Source organism: Euleptes europaea, chromosome 13 (genome assembly GCF_029931775.1).
Source record: "Euleptes europaea isolate rEulEur1 chromosome 13, rEulEur1.hap1, whole genome shotgun sequence".
Lineage (NCBI taxonomy): Eukaryota > Metazoa > Chordata > Lepidosauria > Squamata > Sphaerodactylidae > Euleptes > Euleptes europaea.
In genome coordinates, this window is record NC_079324.1 from 38714908 (window position 1) to 38729821 (window position 14914).

At 44.1% G+C, this 14914-nt stretch overlaps 1 protein-coding gene across 1 annotated transcript in view; it reads left to right on the top strand.

The window, feature by feature from the left end:
• Positions 1-12012, top strand: part of TAF1 (TATA-box binding protein associated factor 1) — a 33915-nt gene extending 21903 nt beyond the window's left edge. Inside the window, exons 30-40 of the mRNA XM_056859143.1 lie at positions 611-678; positions 1740-1862; positions 2553-2645; positions 4564-4648; positions 5440-5507; positions 5595-5711; positions 7883-8008; positions 9161-9259; positions 9506-9653; positions 10778-10955; positions 11753-12012. Of these exons, the coding sequence (XP_056715121.1) occupies positions 611-678; positions 1740-1862; positions 2553-2645; positions 4564-4648; positions 5440-5507; positions 5595-5711; positions 7883-8008; positions 9161-9259; positions 9506-9653; positions 10778-10955; positions 11753-11972 (1325 nt within the window). The 3' untranslated portion in view covers positions 11973-12012. The remainder of the gene's footprint in view (positions 1-610; positions 679-1739; positions 1863-2552; positions 2646-4563; positions 4649-5439; positions 5508-5594; positions 5712-7882; positions 8009-9160; positions 9260-9505; positions 9654-10777; positions 10956-11752) is intronic.
• Positions 12013-14914: the final 2902 nt, after the last annotated feature.

Genomic DNA, 14914 nt, shown 5'->3' on the forward strand with positions numbered 1-14914 from the left:
AGTCTGCCTAGTAAACGCTGTGATGTGACATCATGGGTCAGTAATGACCCGTTGCTTGCACAGGGGACTACCTTTACCTTTATCATCTTCTGGTCCCTGTATTTTCTTCTTTTTGTCTGAATATGCTGAGAAGCCTTGCATCTCCTGTCTGAATGGTTTTCATGCAGCTCTCTTCACCTGTGTGGCACCTAGACTGAGCCTTGCTGGAGAGTCATTCATTCATTTTTTGCCTGGTCCTCAATGACTGTCAGGGTCACTTTCCCCTCTTTGTTTCTTATTTTTACTCGGATCAGCTTCAAGCAGCTGGTAGGAGAGTGTTGCCACAGAAGCTCAATGTAAGTGCCTGAACCGCAGGGAGTGTTCTATTTTAGGTGTGTGAATTTGGAAAGATAACTCATCAGTCTACAGCTAAATTGTGGCTAGGAGGAATGTTGATTATATGTTCTGCCTTTCAGCCCAGTAGAGCCTTCAAGGTAGATTACAGCATTAAATTTATATTAAAGTAACAGCAGATACATTTAAATCAACTGCCAACAAAATATAATGATCATGTCAGCTGTGGATCCTTATATTGGAATGCCTGTATCCCACCATGGGTATTTCTTTGCAGGGCCAAAGCACTCTCTGACCCAGATCTCTCAGTCGATGCTGGACCTCTGTGATCAAAGGTTGAAAGAGGCAAGTCTTGGGACAGCCAGAAAATGGAGGGTGTTGGGCCAGCCCAGCAGAACTGAGAAGTAGCTTGCAGCTTTGGGGGTATATAGTTCGCTTTACAGTTCAGGATATTTTTAGGGCTGAGCTGGACTTCTGTTTGCAGTCTGAGGCTTGCATCTCATCTTTCACAGACATCTGAGCTGAGGAGGTCCTTTAAGGGGCCAAAGTCAGCCATGTTCATGAGATCCAGCAAGACTTGATGGGCATAGCTGGGAATGTTTTAACTATTATTGTAAGCCTCCTTGAACCAATAGGAAAGGTGGGATGTGAATGTTATAAATAAATAATAGTAATGAGGTGATTCGCAAAGGAGTGCAGAATAGCGGCAGAATTCAAATGCTGGCTTTACTGTCAAATACTGATTTTGGAATTTGAATGTTGGAGTCAGATTTTGACTCCAGCTAAGAAATGCCTCCCCAATAGATTTCCAAACACATTGGGAATGTTGTTTTAGTTTAGGCCTCCATTGCTTGCTGCATATGGAAGGATGCTGGAACAATGCCCATGTGCCTCCTGAAGGGCTTGAGGAGTAGGATCCTGGAAGAGCAGCAGAAGCTGAGCGCAGTTGATCACACGTTGCATACATTTTCAAAATGTAGAATCTAATAGGGGTCACAAAGCTGAGTTTTAGGATTTTTAAATTATTTCCATGAATGACAAAACTCAATGGTGGAACATTCTTGTAACTTATTCAACTACAATAAAAATTAAAACCAGCATGTACTGTGCTGCTTCAAAATAATAATATTTTTGAGGTTTTTAAACACAAAGGACCATTTTAAAAAGTTGGGTATATATACAATATAAGGCTACTTTTTTGAGCAATGTATGGCTTGTACAGAATCAGCTAAAATAGCTTGAAAGTGGGGCATTAGGAGAACATGGTGTGGGAATGCACACCGGTTGGAAAACCAAGTTGAGAACCGAAAGTGTTAGTAACTGTAGCAACAAAAATATCACAATTGCAGCATGCTGCCAAATGGGAAGCAGTTTCAGAGAGTTATTCTAAAGTGGCTTCATTTCAGAAGGAAGATAAACTGGCTCGTTTGGAGAAGGCAATTAACCCCCTTCTGGATGATGATGATCAAGTGGCCTTTTCCTTTATTCTGGACAACATTGTCACCCAGAAGATGATGGCTGTTCCTGATGTAAGTGTGTATGTGGGAGGGTAGGGTGGAAGGAGTCCATAAGAGGGAAAGCAATGTGTTGCCATAGCCTCATGCTTGAAGCGCCAAATTGTGTAACAGAGAGATACCTCATTCCTTATTGAGCTTCTGGCTCTTGCTGTGACTTTGTATTTTGACTCATTGCACTTCTCACTCTTCTTCTTTGGTTTTTTTGACCAAAGAACTAGTCACATTCTTATCATCGTGAACTGTGTTTCAGCAGCCCTGCTTAACAGATGTTGATAGCCTGTAGCCTCCATGCTGTGTGCTATTTTTGATCTTACGTTGCTCTCCTCTTTATTGGTCTGGCTGATTTGCTGATTTTTCTGTTAGTTTGGATTGTAGTTGATGTTGTCATGAGTTGCTTTAATTTAGTTTTGTTGGCCATCTTTCCGATGGTAGCATTTGGAAGGAAAGAGATATTCTAGTAAAATATTATCTTTATTCTGGAGCTGTCCTAGTCATTTTTAGCTTTGATTAAGAACACATAGCAGATCCATGCACTGTTCACCAGGATTTGCTTGCAGATGCTGGTAGGGAATGTTTGTTCTGGCTTCAGCTGAATCTTGTAAAAAGGCATACCGATTTCCTCTGATGGCTTGATCAGGTATACATTCACTCTCTAAGAGCTGGTTTTTAATTACCTCTTCCTCTGCTCTTATTTACTTTCAGTCTTGGCCCTTTCATCATCCTGTTAATAAAAAATTTGTGCCAGATTACCACAAAGTCATTGTGAGCCCAATGGACCTGGAGACAATTCGCAAGGTGTGTAATACAAAAAGGCACAGCACTTTTGCTTCATATGGCATCTCAAAATGCTGTGCAGCTAAAGAGAGGCCGGTTCAGCCTCATTGTATTGGAAAGGGTCAGGAATGAATGAGAATGCATTTAAAACCAGGTAAAATGTAAAGAGTAGAACCACTGTGTAGAAATTTAACCGAGTGTGGGATAGCTCTACATTCCTAACTTCAGCTCCAGAATTTCACTTTGCTGGCTCCGTTATGAGCTAGAAGTCATGTTAAAAATCTACTAAACCATAATGCTATCCTAAGTGGCTGGCATTGGTGTAAGCATGGAGCCGCTGGTCGGCTCCCTAAAGGGTTCTGGCCAGAGACTAGGAGGCAGAAAAAGACCGAGAAGTGGAGCTGTGTAAACTACAACCAGGTCAGCATCCCCAGCAACCAAGCTGTCTTGTCCTGTACAGGTCATGAGGTGTGATGGCAGGACTGTGATGGACAGGACAGACAACCAGTCATGGGCGCCCTTGCCAGTGCCCTCCCTGTCCCCTGCTGGCCCCCACCCCTTCCAAAGTCTGCCCACTGCATTGGCTCCCCCCCCCCCAGCCATTGACTGCAGGGACCCTGCGATCCTCTGCCCCCTCAGTAATACCCCTTTTCTAGATGTCTGCTGCCAGGGTGATAACCCCTGCCCCATCTTAGAGTAGAGACACATTCACCCAGACCACCCAGTGGTGGTCATTCACCCAGCATCACACAGCAGCCAGTGAGGTGAGTTGGGGGGGGGACCCAAGTGTAAGGTCAGCCTTGGAGGCGCTGCCGGACCCCTGCTATGTTTGGCAGATGACCATGAGGGGAGGATCAGTGGCACCTGCACAACCAGCCACAGCCACCAAAGCATGGGCCTTCCTGGGTCAGAGCCCCCCCCCCTTGGGCATGTCATTGGGCAGCCTTAAGGGGGAGTCTTGGATGGGGTTTGGAGGGGGTAGGGGAGGGAGGGCATGGAGCTTCTGTCATGCAGTCAGCGTCAAGGAGACAGAGAGACAGTTGTGGCACAACCCAGACTTTATTGAACTGCAAATCGTGGAGAGGTCAGATGACTCGAGTCACAAGGAGATGGACTGAGCCTTCCCTGGCATGGCATGCATCTAAGTGGGGCAGAGTCACAGGTGGAAGAGCTGGCAGGGTGCAAAGCTCCCCTCCAGGCTGGGTCTGCAGAATGAACAGAGTGTGTGTGGGTGAAGGTGGGAATGGTACTGATCATGCCCAGAGGTCTCCCTGTTGAATCATCACTTCCAGGAAAGCTAAACAGAGACACGTGCCATGATGGCAGCCGGGCACAAGCGCCATGCTGGACGTGGTGCCCCAGCAGAGTCCACAATCCCAGCCCCATGGGGAAGGACTTTGCCTCAACTCCCCCCCCCTTGAGGTAGATGAAGGTGCCATCCCAACTACACTCACCCGCCCTGTGTTGAAGTGCTTAGCAACGGCTAATGATCCATCCGCTGCTCAAGGGAATGAGTGCAAGGGTTGCCCAGCAAGCTGCTCCACCGAGCAGAGTGGGGCAGCTGCCAGACCCCCACCCCCAAATCACCGATGAGCCCTGTCTTCTGCCGGGGAGGAGGTACCAGCTAGCAGCCTAGTGTGGGGCTGAAAACAACAACCACCCCCAGGCAGGATCTTTTCCCATTGCATGACAGGGGCCATGGCTTCTGAAAACCACAGTTTGGGTTCTCTTAAACATCCCAGTGGTGAGAGGTGAGGACTCTCACAGGTGGCATACTGGGAGGTTGTGGGATATAGAGAAGAGGGTTGACCCTCCAAGGTGTTGGGAGTCTTTTCCCCCCTTCCTATCGAGGGCTTTTTGCAGCTCAAAACCAGCAGTTCAGGTTGCTGCCTTCAGATTTCTCCAGCATTTCACACTTATCTCTTGTTTATTCGTCCAGAATATCTCTAAACACAAATATCAGAACCGAGAAATCTTTCTGGATGATGTGAACCTGGTCCTTGCCAACAGTATCAAATACAATGGTGAGAAATGTCGATAGCTCTGCACAGTGTGGGGTTGCCGTTTGACTTGAAGAAATGCCAGTGCGAGATCTGAGCCTGGCTCTAGTCAGTTAATCCTGTGGCACCTGTTAGTCCTAGTCTTGCATAAAGTTTCTTGGCCTAAAATGTGGTCACTGAAATCTCCCTTCCCCTTTGAGTATCTTGTTCATGCTGGCCTAGCTTGACTGATCAGACCTTAAACAGAGATGAGGATTGACTTTGGTTAAATTGTAAGGATTGTTAAAGCTAACTGGGATGTCGGTGGCGGGGGCAGGACTTGCGGGCCCCCCTCAGAATTTAAGGTTCCTGCTATTAAACGTTTTCAGACTCTGAAGAAGCTTCTCAGGAAAGGAAGTAAGGCTTTTCCTAGGGGATGGTTGGAGGGCGCACAGTACTATAGCATGTACCTTAAAAACTTTTAATTACAAAAATAATATCCAGGCTGAGTACGGGTTCTAATGAACTCAGAAGTTTGTACACTGTTATGTATCATTTGCTTGGCCTTCATAACAGGTATGGAGGTTGTGTTCTGATACATGGTGCAGCAGCCTTGCTGAAGCTAAGCATGTCTGTTTGTTCAGGGCCTGGGTGGGAGACTGCTTGAGAACCCCTTATGTAAACCACCTTTAGTTGCCAAATGAAAGAAAGGTGGCCTATAAATGTATTTCAGCTTTTAAGGGCTGGATCGACCCCACCATTGACGAGGGCTTGAAGGGGATGGGATTGCTTTGTTCAGGTCTTTATCTGGTGCTAAGGAGAGCTTTTCATTTCAGGGCCTGACAGCCAGTACACAAAAACAGCTCAAGAAATAGTAAATATCTGTTACCAGACGCTAGCAGAGGTAAGTGGCCCAGTATGCACTGAACTTGCCCAGAGCTTTTTCCAATGGTCAGCAATCCCACCAAATGCTTCTCTCTTGATTTCTTAGTATGATGAGCATTTGACACAGCTTGAGAGGGATATCTCTACTGCAAAGGAAGCAGCTTTGGAGGAGGCAGATCTGGAGAGCCTGGACCCCATGACACCTGGACCCTACACACCTCAGGTGAGCCTCTTCTGCTTTTAAGGGATGGGACCTAATGGAACTGTGGGAGTGCTTTGGAGTGTGGAAACACTTTTTTCACCGGAAAAACTAGGTCCTAACCTGAATGGTTAAATCCTATCTATATCTTACACCAGTACACAATTTGTGTGTTTGGGAAAGAGTCCTTTGGAGAAGATGTGTTGCATGCTTCCTAAGCCACTGTAACAGTGTCCTGTTTGGTCTCTACAATTTTACCTCCAAACACCTTTCATGCCTTCCTGTCCTATCTGAGCACGTGATATCTTTGCTCCTCCACCGTGCTGGAATTCTGGCATGTGCTTGTCTTCCATCACCTTTTTGTGAACACTTTGTTCCTGCCTTTTTGCTCTAATTTAGGCTTTCTTGCACCAGATGAAAGCTTCTGTAGAGATTTCAAGACCCTTCTAAAGAGTACAAACTCCTTCCATTTGAATGAGTTATGCTTGTTTGCTTTGCTGATTTGTCCAAAGGACGAACTGAGTTTTAATTTTAACGCTTACCCCTGAATCAGCGCCTGTAGCCGACAGACCTTTGTTGTCCAGCTTTTATTCCTGTTCACCAAATCATTTACATGACTTGGCCAGGCTCAACAGAAGCATCTTTACAATCTTCAGTTTTCTGGAAATCTTCCCATGTTGCAAGATGTTGAGTTTGGTGGTGGCTGGCAGATACAGCATTGCTGAGCAAGACATTGCCACTTCAGTTTTCACTTCTTTCACATGTTGAGAGTTTCCTTGTACTGAAGTCTACTTAAGGGTTTTTTTTGGTATTGGAAACCTCTTTTAGTTCAACAATGGAGTCTTCAAAGAAAAGGCTACCTCCTTTTCCAGATCACTTTCCTTCTGCTTGTTGGCAACAGGAGTCTGTTTCCTGGCTCCTTCCTTCAACGTTTTGTGTGTGAGGATGAGGATTGTTGTCGAGGCAGAGGAAGGGATGAGAACAGGTGTGCTCATAGGTGGAAGAGTTGCACTGTATCCAGGTATTCATGTCTGTTTTATGAGCAGAGACCTCTGCTTGAACACAGAAAGAGAGCATTGAATACATGAAGCTGCCTTATACTCAATTAGACCACTGGTCTATCAAAATCAGTATTGTCTACTCAAGCTGGCAGAAGCTCTCCAAAATGTCAGGTGGAAGTCTTTTCAAACACCTACAAACGGATCCCATTTCTACTTTTCCTTGCATAACACAATAATCACCTTACCTTCCTTTGTATCCATTAACCTTGTGTGATTTGAAATGCCTGTATATGTAATCTGAGCTCAGCATGCTGCAGCAAACATAATATGAATGCTAGGTGTAGGAGACTGGTTCAAATTACTGCCCAGATAAGGGTGAGAATGAGAGTAGTAATTAACTCAAATGGACACAGTTGTTTCCTAACGCGTTTAGAGCAGGATTTATTGAGATGGGAATTTTCTTGAGTCCTTCTCTTCCTCATCAGTGAAGTAGTTGGGTGAGTTCACCCTGGAGGTGCTCATAGCTCCCAAAATATCAGGTGAAGCAACATGAAGGAGAAAGATGAAGACACAACTTTACCAACGTAACACCTACACTCCGTGACCTATGTGAGAGGAGATTCATAATTGTCTGGTTCCTGTGCTAGTGAGACCAACCCTGACAGTGAAGTTGGAAAGAGAGGTTTTGTAACCTGCTTCTTAATATGTGCAGGACTAGACTATGGTGGATATGTCTTTAGAGACCTTTTGTGTTAAGGATTTTTCTGTTATTGAAGCCATTTCCCCCATGTCACGGAGACCTTGTTCATTATATCGCTGGTCTCAACCAGTGAAGCAACTGCTTCTGTTGTGCTCCGCCATCTCTCTGATAAGTAGTTGGACTTTGCTTCATTATGATGTATCTTAACGTTTAAGGCCTGATCAGCGCAGACAGCCAGTGACGTATTCAGTCATGCATCTCAGTGGGTTATGTTGGGCAAGTCACTGTCTCTTTTGCCTACATCACAGGGTTGTTGTGAATGCTACCGTTTTAAATTGTTCACAGTATAATGCTGTAGAAAGAGCTTACATTAAGAAAGATTAAACAAGCAAGTCTTGTAATTTCTGAAACAGCACAATCTGACCCTCCTAAGAGACTCCATATCACATTATTACTTCCTAAGAAATTGATTGATTTTTTTAAATGTACTTTAGCCACCAGATCTGTATGACACCAATACCTCTCTCAGCATGTCCCGTGATGCCTCAGTCTATCAAGATGAGAGCAATTTGTCTGCTATGGACACTCCCACTACCACCCCTGAGAAGCGGGGAATGCAGGTCAGAAAGCAAGTACTAAAAATAATTGGAAAAATAATTGGGGTGGGGAAAAGTAGGTTAGTTTCCCCCATCAGTGGTAGGACCTGTGCAGAAATCTTAGAACAGGAAATGTAGCATTAAGAGTGAAGTCTTTTGCACCATCTTTTTAAATCAAGAGGGAGTTACGGTGCTGTACTAGAATTGCTCTCACGTAAGAGTTTGTCATCAAACTCTCTGATAAAATGCTAGAAACCGGGGTGTCTATGGAGGCAATGCAGCAATGATTTTGCTACAACAAAGAAAGGCTCGATTTTCCTTTCTTTTTATGAACAATGGAAAGAGGATAATATTTTAAAAAAGAAAAATGTTGTCCTAGGTATGGAGTAAGAAGGCTGTAGTACGCTTGGGTGGCCGGGCAGCCATTTAAATGAAAATCTATGTCAGGGCTGTACTTAAGAATTTGCCAGACATTGTACCCTGGTGAAACCATCTGTTTGATAGCTATCTGGTTTTCAGTGGAGCATAAAAATGTGCTCAACACAAATATGGAGGATGGTGGTGCCTTTGCTGTAGAGAAATGGGGGAAAGGCACCTCATGGAGTTAAAGGCTTGCAAACATGTGAACATGTCCTGAGTAGTTATGGATAAAATGTTTTTTTTCTAACGTGTTGGGAGTAAATGTGGTGTGATTGGGAGTGGCTGGAGTTACATACTCACCAAGCAAACGTAGAATGTGCAGGGTTGTATCAGTCTTTCAATTACTGGACCAGCCAGTATTCTTTTGTGGATTTAATGGGATATCAGTATGAGCCCCAATTTAACTGAAAAGCTGGCTTGTGCCATTCCAGGGAGCTGACTGTACCTACAGAGATGGCAGTGAGGCTGGGGGAAATGAAGTTTGTTCACAATATCATAGGAGACCCTTTTTTTAAGCCTTATGACTTGCTTTTGTGCTAGTCTTTAAGGTGTGAAACCCTGGAATTCTCATGGAGGAGTGTAGAAAGGCATTTGAGTGGCAGAGGAAGAACCAGTGTTGTACAGTCCAGGAAGTTGCAGGAAGCACCACAAATCCATTGTGGATTTCTTCATTGTGGCCTGCCTGCTTAAGAGATCCTTTGTCTCATAAGTGCTTGTGTCTTCCTCAACGGTGTTGTCTCTGTGTTCCTCACTCAGATGCGGCAGGGCCGAGGTAGGCTGGGCGAGGAAGACTCTGACGTAGATATTGAAGGGTTTGATGAGGATGAGGATGGGAAACCTAAGACTCCAGCCCCAGTGAGTATATTTGATCCCATCTGTAGTCTGTTGGTTAACTTCTGCCCTCGTGGTAGAAGCTGTGGCAGTGCAGGACACTTCTGAGTGTTGTCAGCAGTTTGAATGTGGAACACCCCCCCAAACCCATTAGTTTCTAGAAAGAGACTGACATTGCTGGTGAATGATGTAATTGGTAGAGACCTATATTGTGTGCATATGTTGGCAGCATCCTTCACCCTTTTACCGCTGGTCATTTTACTATGACAGGAAGTGGAAGATGGAGACGGAGACCTTGCAGATGAAGAAGAGGGCTCGGCACAGCAGCCACAAGCCAGTGTGCTTTATGAAGACTTGCTCATGTCAGATGGAGAGGATGATGATGGCAGCGATGAAGAAGGGGATAACCCTTTTTCATGTAAGTTGTAATTCTTTGAGTCTTAAGAGTGAGAAGGAAGTTAGTGGTCATTAATCTAACCAAACCTGTTTATTTAATGGATTTTGTAGAATAGCTTACCAGAGAAGATTTGAAGGGCACTCTTGCTTTCTATTTTAGGAGGGCTTGGAAATTGAAGGTGCCTTTATCTGAGCTTGATGGCAATTGTGGCTCGAGAGAACTGTGCAGAAGGGACAAATGTGGCATTTTATTGTATTGATTTTCAGGGTGGCTTGTTATGGTATTCTTCCTGTGTTTTACTTCATTTCTTGTCTGCCTTTCTTGTACAGACTCAAGGTCGATTAGAGTTGTAAAAGATAATGCAATTTTTTTTAATGACAATGCAATAAAAGTGGATCACACAAATTAAAGAACCCATGAAATAGAAACAATACACTGTCACATAAAAAGGAGTTCACAATTAGAGGACCCTGAAGTACAGACAGCCAACCAGTAAATGATGCAGCATAAAGGGGGAAGAACGGGGGAAAAAGCTTTGCCTGAACATAGCAACAGGTACAGATTGTTTTGTGGAAGGCAGATTTGACTGTATCTAATCTATTTAGAAAGTACCATGGCTGCTGACCTGAGCTCCTGGGGAAAATGGTGGATCAAAATGTACTAGAATAAAATGTAATGGAATATTGATGCCCTGACCTGAATGGCCCAGGGTAGGCAGATCTTGTAAGCCTTTGGTTAGCCTTTGTCAGTACTTGGGTAGGAGGTCCACCAAGGAAGACCAGGGTTGCTACAGAGACAGGCAATGGCAAATCACCTCCATTCCTCTCTTGCCTTGAAAACCCTACTGGGTTGCCATAAGTCAGCTGAGACTTGATGGGACATTCCATGAGAATATTGATATTTCTACTTCCTCTCATGACTGCTCAGCATATAACAATCTCTATCAGTTGCTGTTTTGATTTAAATGAGAATGTTTTTCTAGTCTGTCTTTGAGGATCTGTTGCATTTAGCAAATTTTTGAAGAACGATAAACGAGATGAATTTCATGGTACCTCTGTGTATTGCAAGGGGAAAGAAGATGCAAGGACGATAGTAACTGGGTTGATGTGTCATGATTAACCTTCAATTTTGTCATGTTAAAACAGCCATTCAGCTTAGTGAAAGTGGGAGTGATTCAGATGTGGAATCCAGTGCAATGAGACCTAAGCAGCCTCATGTCCTTCAAGAGAATACGCGGATGGGCATGGATAATGAAGAGAGTATGATGTCCTATGAGGGAGCTGGAGGAGAGACTTCACATGCAATGGAGGATAGCAATGCCAGGTAACTATGTAAAGCAGTTGGAACCACAAAGGAGAGCGGTTATCTTAAACACAGGATGGTAATGACACACTTGAAGCATGTCACTGTGGATTTTAAGAAACACCATTGGTTCATGTAAGTGCTGCGTTGATTACTGCAGTACTGATGGTGCATGGATCTTCTTTACATTGATCTTCTCCCTCTTACCAGGGCTATAGCCTTGTAAATCACATCAGGTCATTGCACAAGTTTCTATAATGGTAATGGTTAGGGTCTTTCTTTTTCTATTTTTTGTTTAGTCATACATAGTGTAGAAAACTGGGTAGTGTTTATACATCTCATGAATAGAGAATTGGTATTACTATGTAGGATTAGACACAAGAATTGTTCATACTGCACTGAGCAATTACAAATAAATGGTATAGTAACTAAAGAGAAGCGACGGATGTTCTTTCTTTTGTCACCATTAGTTTTATAAGTAATAAATACACACATGCTACTGGATAGCCACATCCTATGCAGCAGTTGCAGTAGTAATAGATGTGCTATCTGGGTAAATCTTCTGTTATCTACAAAATGCTACAAGTTGTGTGTGTGTTGCTACAACAGGAACACAGGTATGAGACGTGAGTAGATGGAGTACAGGAAAATGGAGACAGGTGTACTTTTTGTGCTAAAAATTCATTGTGCACATTAAATGGACATGTAGCTATGTTTGCAGTGTCACACCCCTCATCCTTCTGTGACATTTCCCATTATGTAAAGTACTAGGTCTCATGAATATAAATAAGGTCTCATGAATCTGTTGTGTTTTCTAGTTATGGCAGTTATGAGGAACCAGATCCAAAGTCTAACACCCGAGATACCAGTTTCAGCAGCATTGGGGGTTATGAGATCTCTGAAGAGGAAGAGGAGGAGGAGGAAGAACAGAGGTGCGGTCCAAGTGTGTTGAGTCAAGTCCATCTTTCGGAGGATGAAGAAGATAGCGAGGACTTCCATTCCATTGCAGGAGACAGTGATTTGGATTCAGATGAATAAGCTCATCAGTGGATGGAAGTAAAGTCTGCAACCCATTTTAGGGGTTATTTTCTCATCCAGGATGGACAGTGCTGCTAATCAAAGACTTCTTTTTCATTCTTCATTCTTATTGTGTGCACACGTATTACATGTGAATGTAAAGTGAATGAGATTACTAGACATAGAGGGCATCCTGGTGAAGGTATCATTTCACCAGTAAATGCAACATCTGTGTATGTGTGATGTATAGGGTTGCCAGATGCCTGTTAATGGCAGGCATTTGCCTTCTAATTAACAGGACTGCCTGATGCCCCTGAGCTGGCAGGCCAGCTAAAGGGGGTGATTCACATGTGCGTGCAGCGGCACAATAATGCCCCTTCTGGGGTAAACCCAGAAGTGATAGGGATGCTTTAGCACTTTCCTCAAAAAATTCTATGGAAATCATAGAATTTTTGGATGAATATGCTAGAGCATCCCCATCCCTTCTGGGTTTAACCCGGAAGGGACATTATTATACGTGTGTGCTATGAATTCTCCCCGAAGCTCCCGCCAGTGGCAAAGGGGGACCTGGCAACCCTAGTGATGTAGCTTGTTATTCCTGGCATAGCTCAAAATGATGCAACCATGATCAGCTTTGAATGGCTGATTTGTATACTGATCCTAATACTACTTGCCTATGAAGTTTTTTTGCTTCTCATTGTGACTTACAAAATTTTGTTTACATCGGTTGAAACACTTGACCCAAATGTAAATAAACCTGTTTTTACATAGCCAGTGTGGTTGTTTGCTGCCCACTGCCCTTTCTTCTATGTAACCAGAAGCTGAAAGTGGCAAGGAATCTTTTAGGCAGTTTCACCTTTGATAGTAGTATTACGTGACTTTTGTTTTTGGATATAGACTGCTGTTACCAATCAAGAAAGAAGATGCGTGGTTTGGCTGGGTTGTTTGGCAGTCTGTTTTAGAAGTGAACCAGGGCCCTCTGCCTTCCTAGGGGCCCCTTTTCTCTAAACACCTGCTTTGATTTTCTTCAGATACTACTATGCAAACTGCAGGCTCTACAGTGCAATTGTATGCACATAAACTTAGTTGGAAATATGTATTAGTAAGTATGTTTAGCCCTGACCTGGATAGCCCAGGCAAGCCTGATCTCAGGGTTGGCCCTGGCAAGTATTTGGATGGGAGACCTCCAAGGAATACTAGGGTTGTGTCATGGAGGCAGGCAATGGCAAACCACCTGTGAAGGTCTCTTGCCTTGAAAACTCCAACAGGCAATAAATAAATGTTTAGGTTTGCTACCTGAAGCTCCTTTCATACACAACTGGGCCAATGGTAGGCAGTATACACCCTAGTTATAGTAGATTTCTGGTAGTACAAAATCTGTGTCCAATAGCACCTTAAAGATGAACAAAACTTAAGAACATAAGAAAAAGCCCTGCTGGATCAGACCAAGGTCCATCAAGTCTAGCAGTCTGTTCACACAGTGGCCAACCCGGTGCCTCTAGGAAGCCCACAAACAAGATGGCAGCAGTATTGTCCTGCCTGTGTCCCACAGCACTTCATATAATAGGCATACTCCTCTGATCCTGGAGAGAATAGGTGTGCTTCATGACTAGTATCCCTTTTAACTAGTAGCCATGAATACCCTTCACCTCCATGAACCTGTCCACTCCTCTTAAAACCTTCCAAGTTGGCAGCCATCACCACATTTTGGGGCAGGGAGTTCCAGTTTAACTATGCGTTGTGTGGAAAAAAAAATACTTCCAGAGTATAAGCTTTAGTGAAGTGAGCTGCCTCATGAAAGCTTTGTAGTGTGGAAAGGTTTGTTGGCAGAAGGTGCCGAATTTTGTTCTACTACAGAATAACCCAGCTACCCACCTGAAACGAGATTCATAGTGTTATGGTAAGATTTTAGAAGTTGGATTTCAAACACAAAGACCCAAAACCAGTTTCTGGAACAAAAAGTTGTTTATTTTTACACAGCTGTTCAGTCTCCAAACTCTGCTAGTAGCATTAAAAAAAGGAAGTTTGAAACACCTTGCAAAAGTGGGTTTAGACTTTTATCACCTTCTACAAGCTCATTATAATATTTTAACTACGCATATTACATCATACCTTTTCATTGGGCTCAGAGGTCTAGGGGACGATCCATGGAAATCAGAATAACTTTCATTGGTTACAAAAATAAGGAAAATCATTGGCTTACAGAAATATAAGAATAATTTCATCGGTTTAGATAATACTTGTTTAAAGCTACTGTTAGTGCACCTGGTATTTCTATCTAGTTACAATTAATCTTTCCCTCCCTTGACATCCCAGCCACCCTGGCGTCTTGGTCTGTTTATTACAACCCTTGGGAAGAACAAGCAATATTGTATAGCTATCTCTTCTTGAATTCTTTTCTGTCTGTCTTTAACTTCTAAATATATCTCTCCAGAGGCCTTCTGATTTTGGAGCTTTTTAATAATAATTTTCAACTCTCACAGTCCCGCTGCCTCGATAGTCTGGACACAATAGCTCCCTTTTGGGGTTTGCTCCTCTGGGGGTGGGGTGGTGGCTTTAAGTTTCTCCCTGAGTCTCACAAACGCTATGCCGAGAGCTGTTTTAACATTTTGTTTCCCCTCTGCCTTTTAGTCAACCCTCTCGAGAGGTTTCGCCACCTCCCCAGCCGTCCTGTGGAAAATTTCACGGGGGGGGGGCGGGGAGGAGGCTTCCCTTGGGCCCTGCCGCAGTCGAATTCCCGCCCTTTCCCTTCCCATCGGCCCTGCGGCGACGCCCCGGATGTAGCCTCCGAGTGGGAGGAGACGAACAAGGCGCCGAAGCGCATGTGTGCTGCGCTAATGTGTCGCAGAGGCCATTTGGCGGAGGAACATTAGGGGGAAAAAAAATCCCCGATCTTGTTGCGTCGTTCTCGTCTGGAAACGACGCCGGTGACATCCAGCGCGCAACGAACGGCGCCAGAAGTC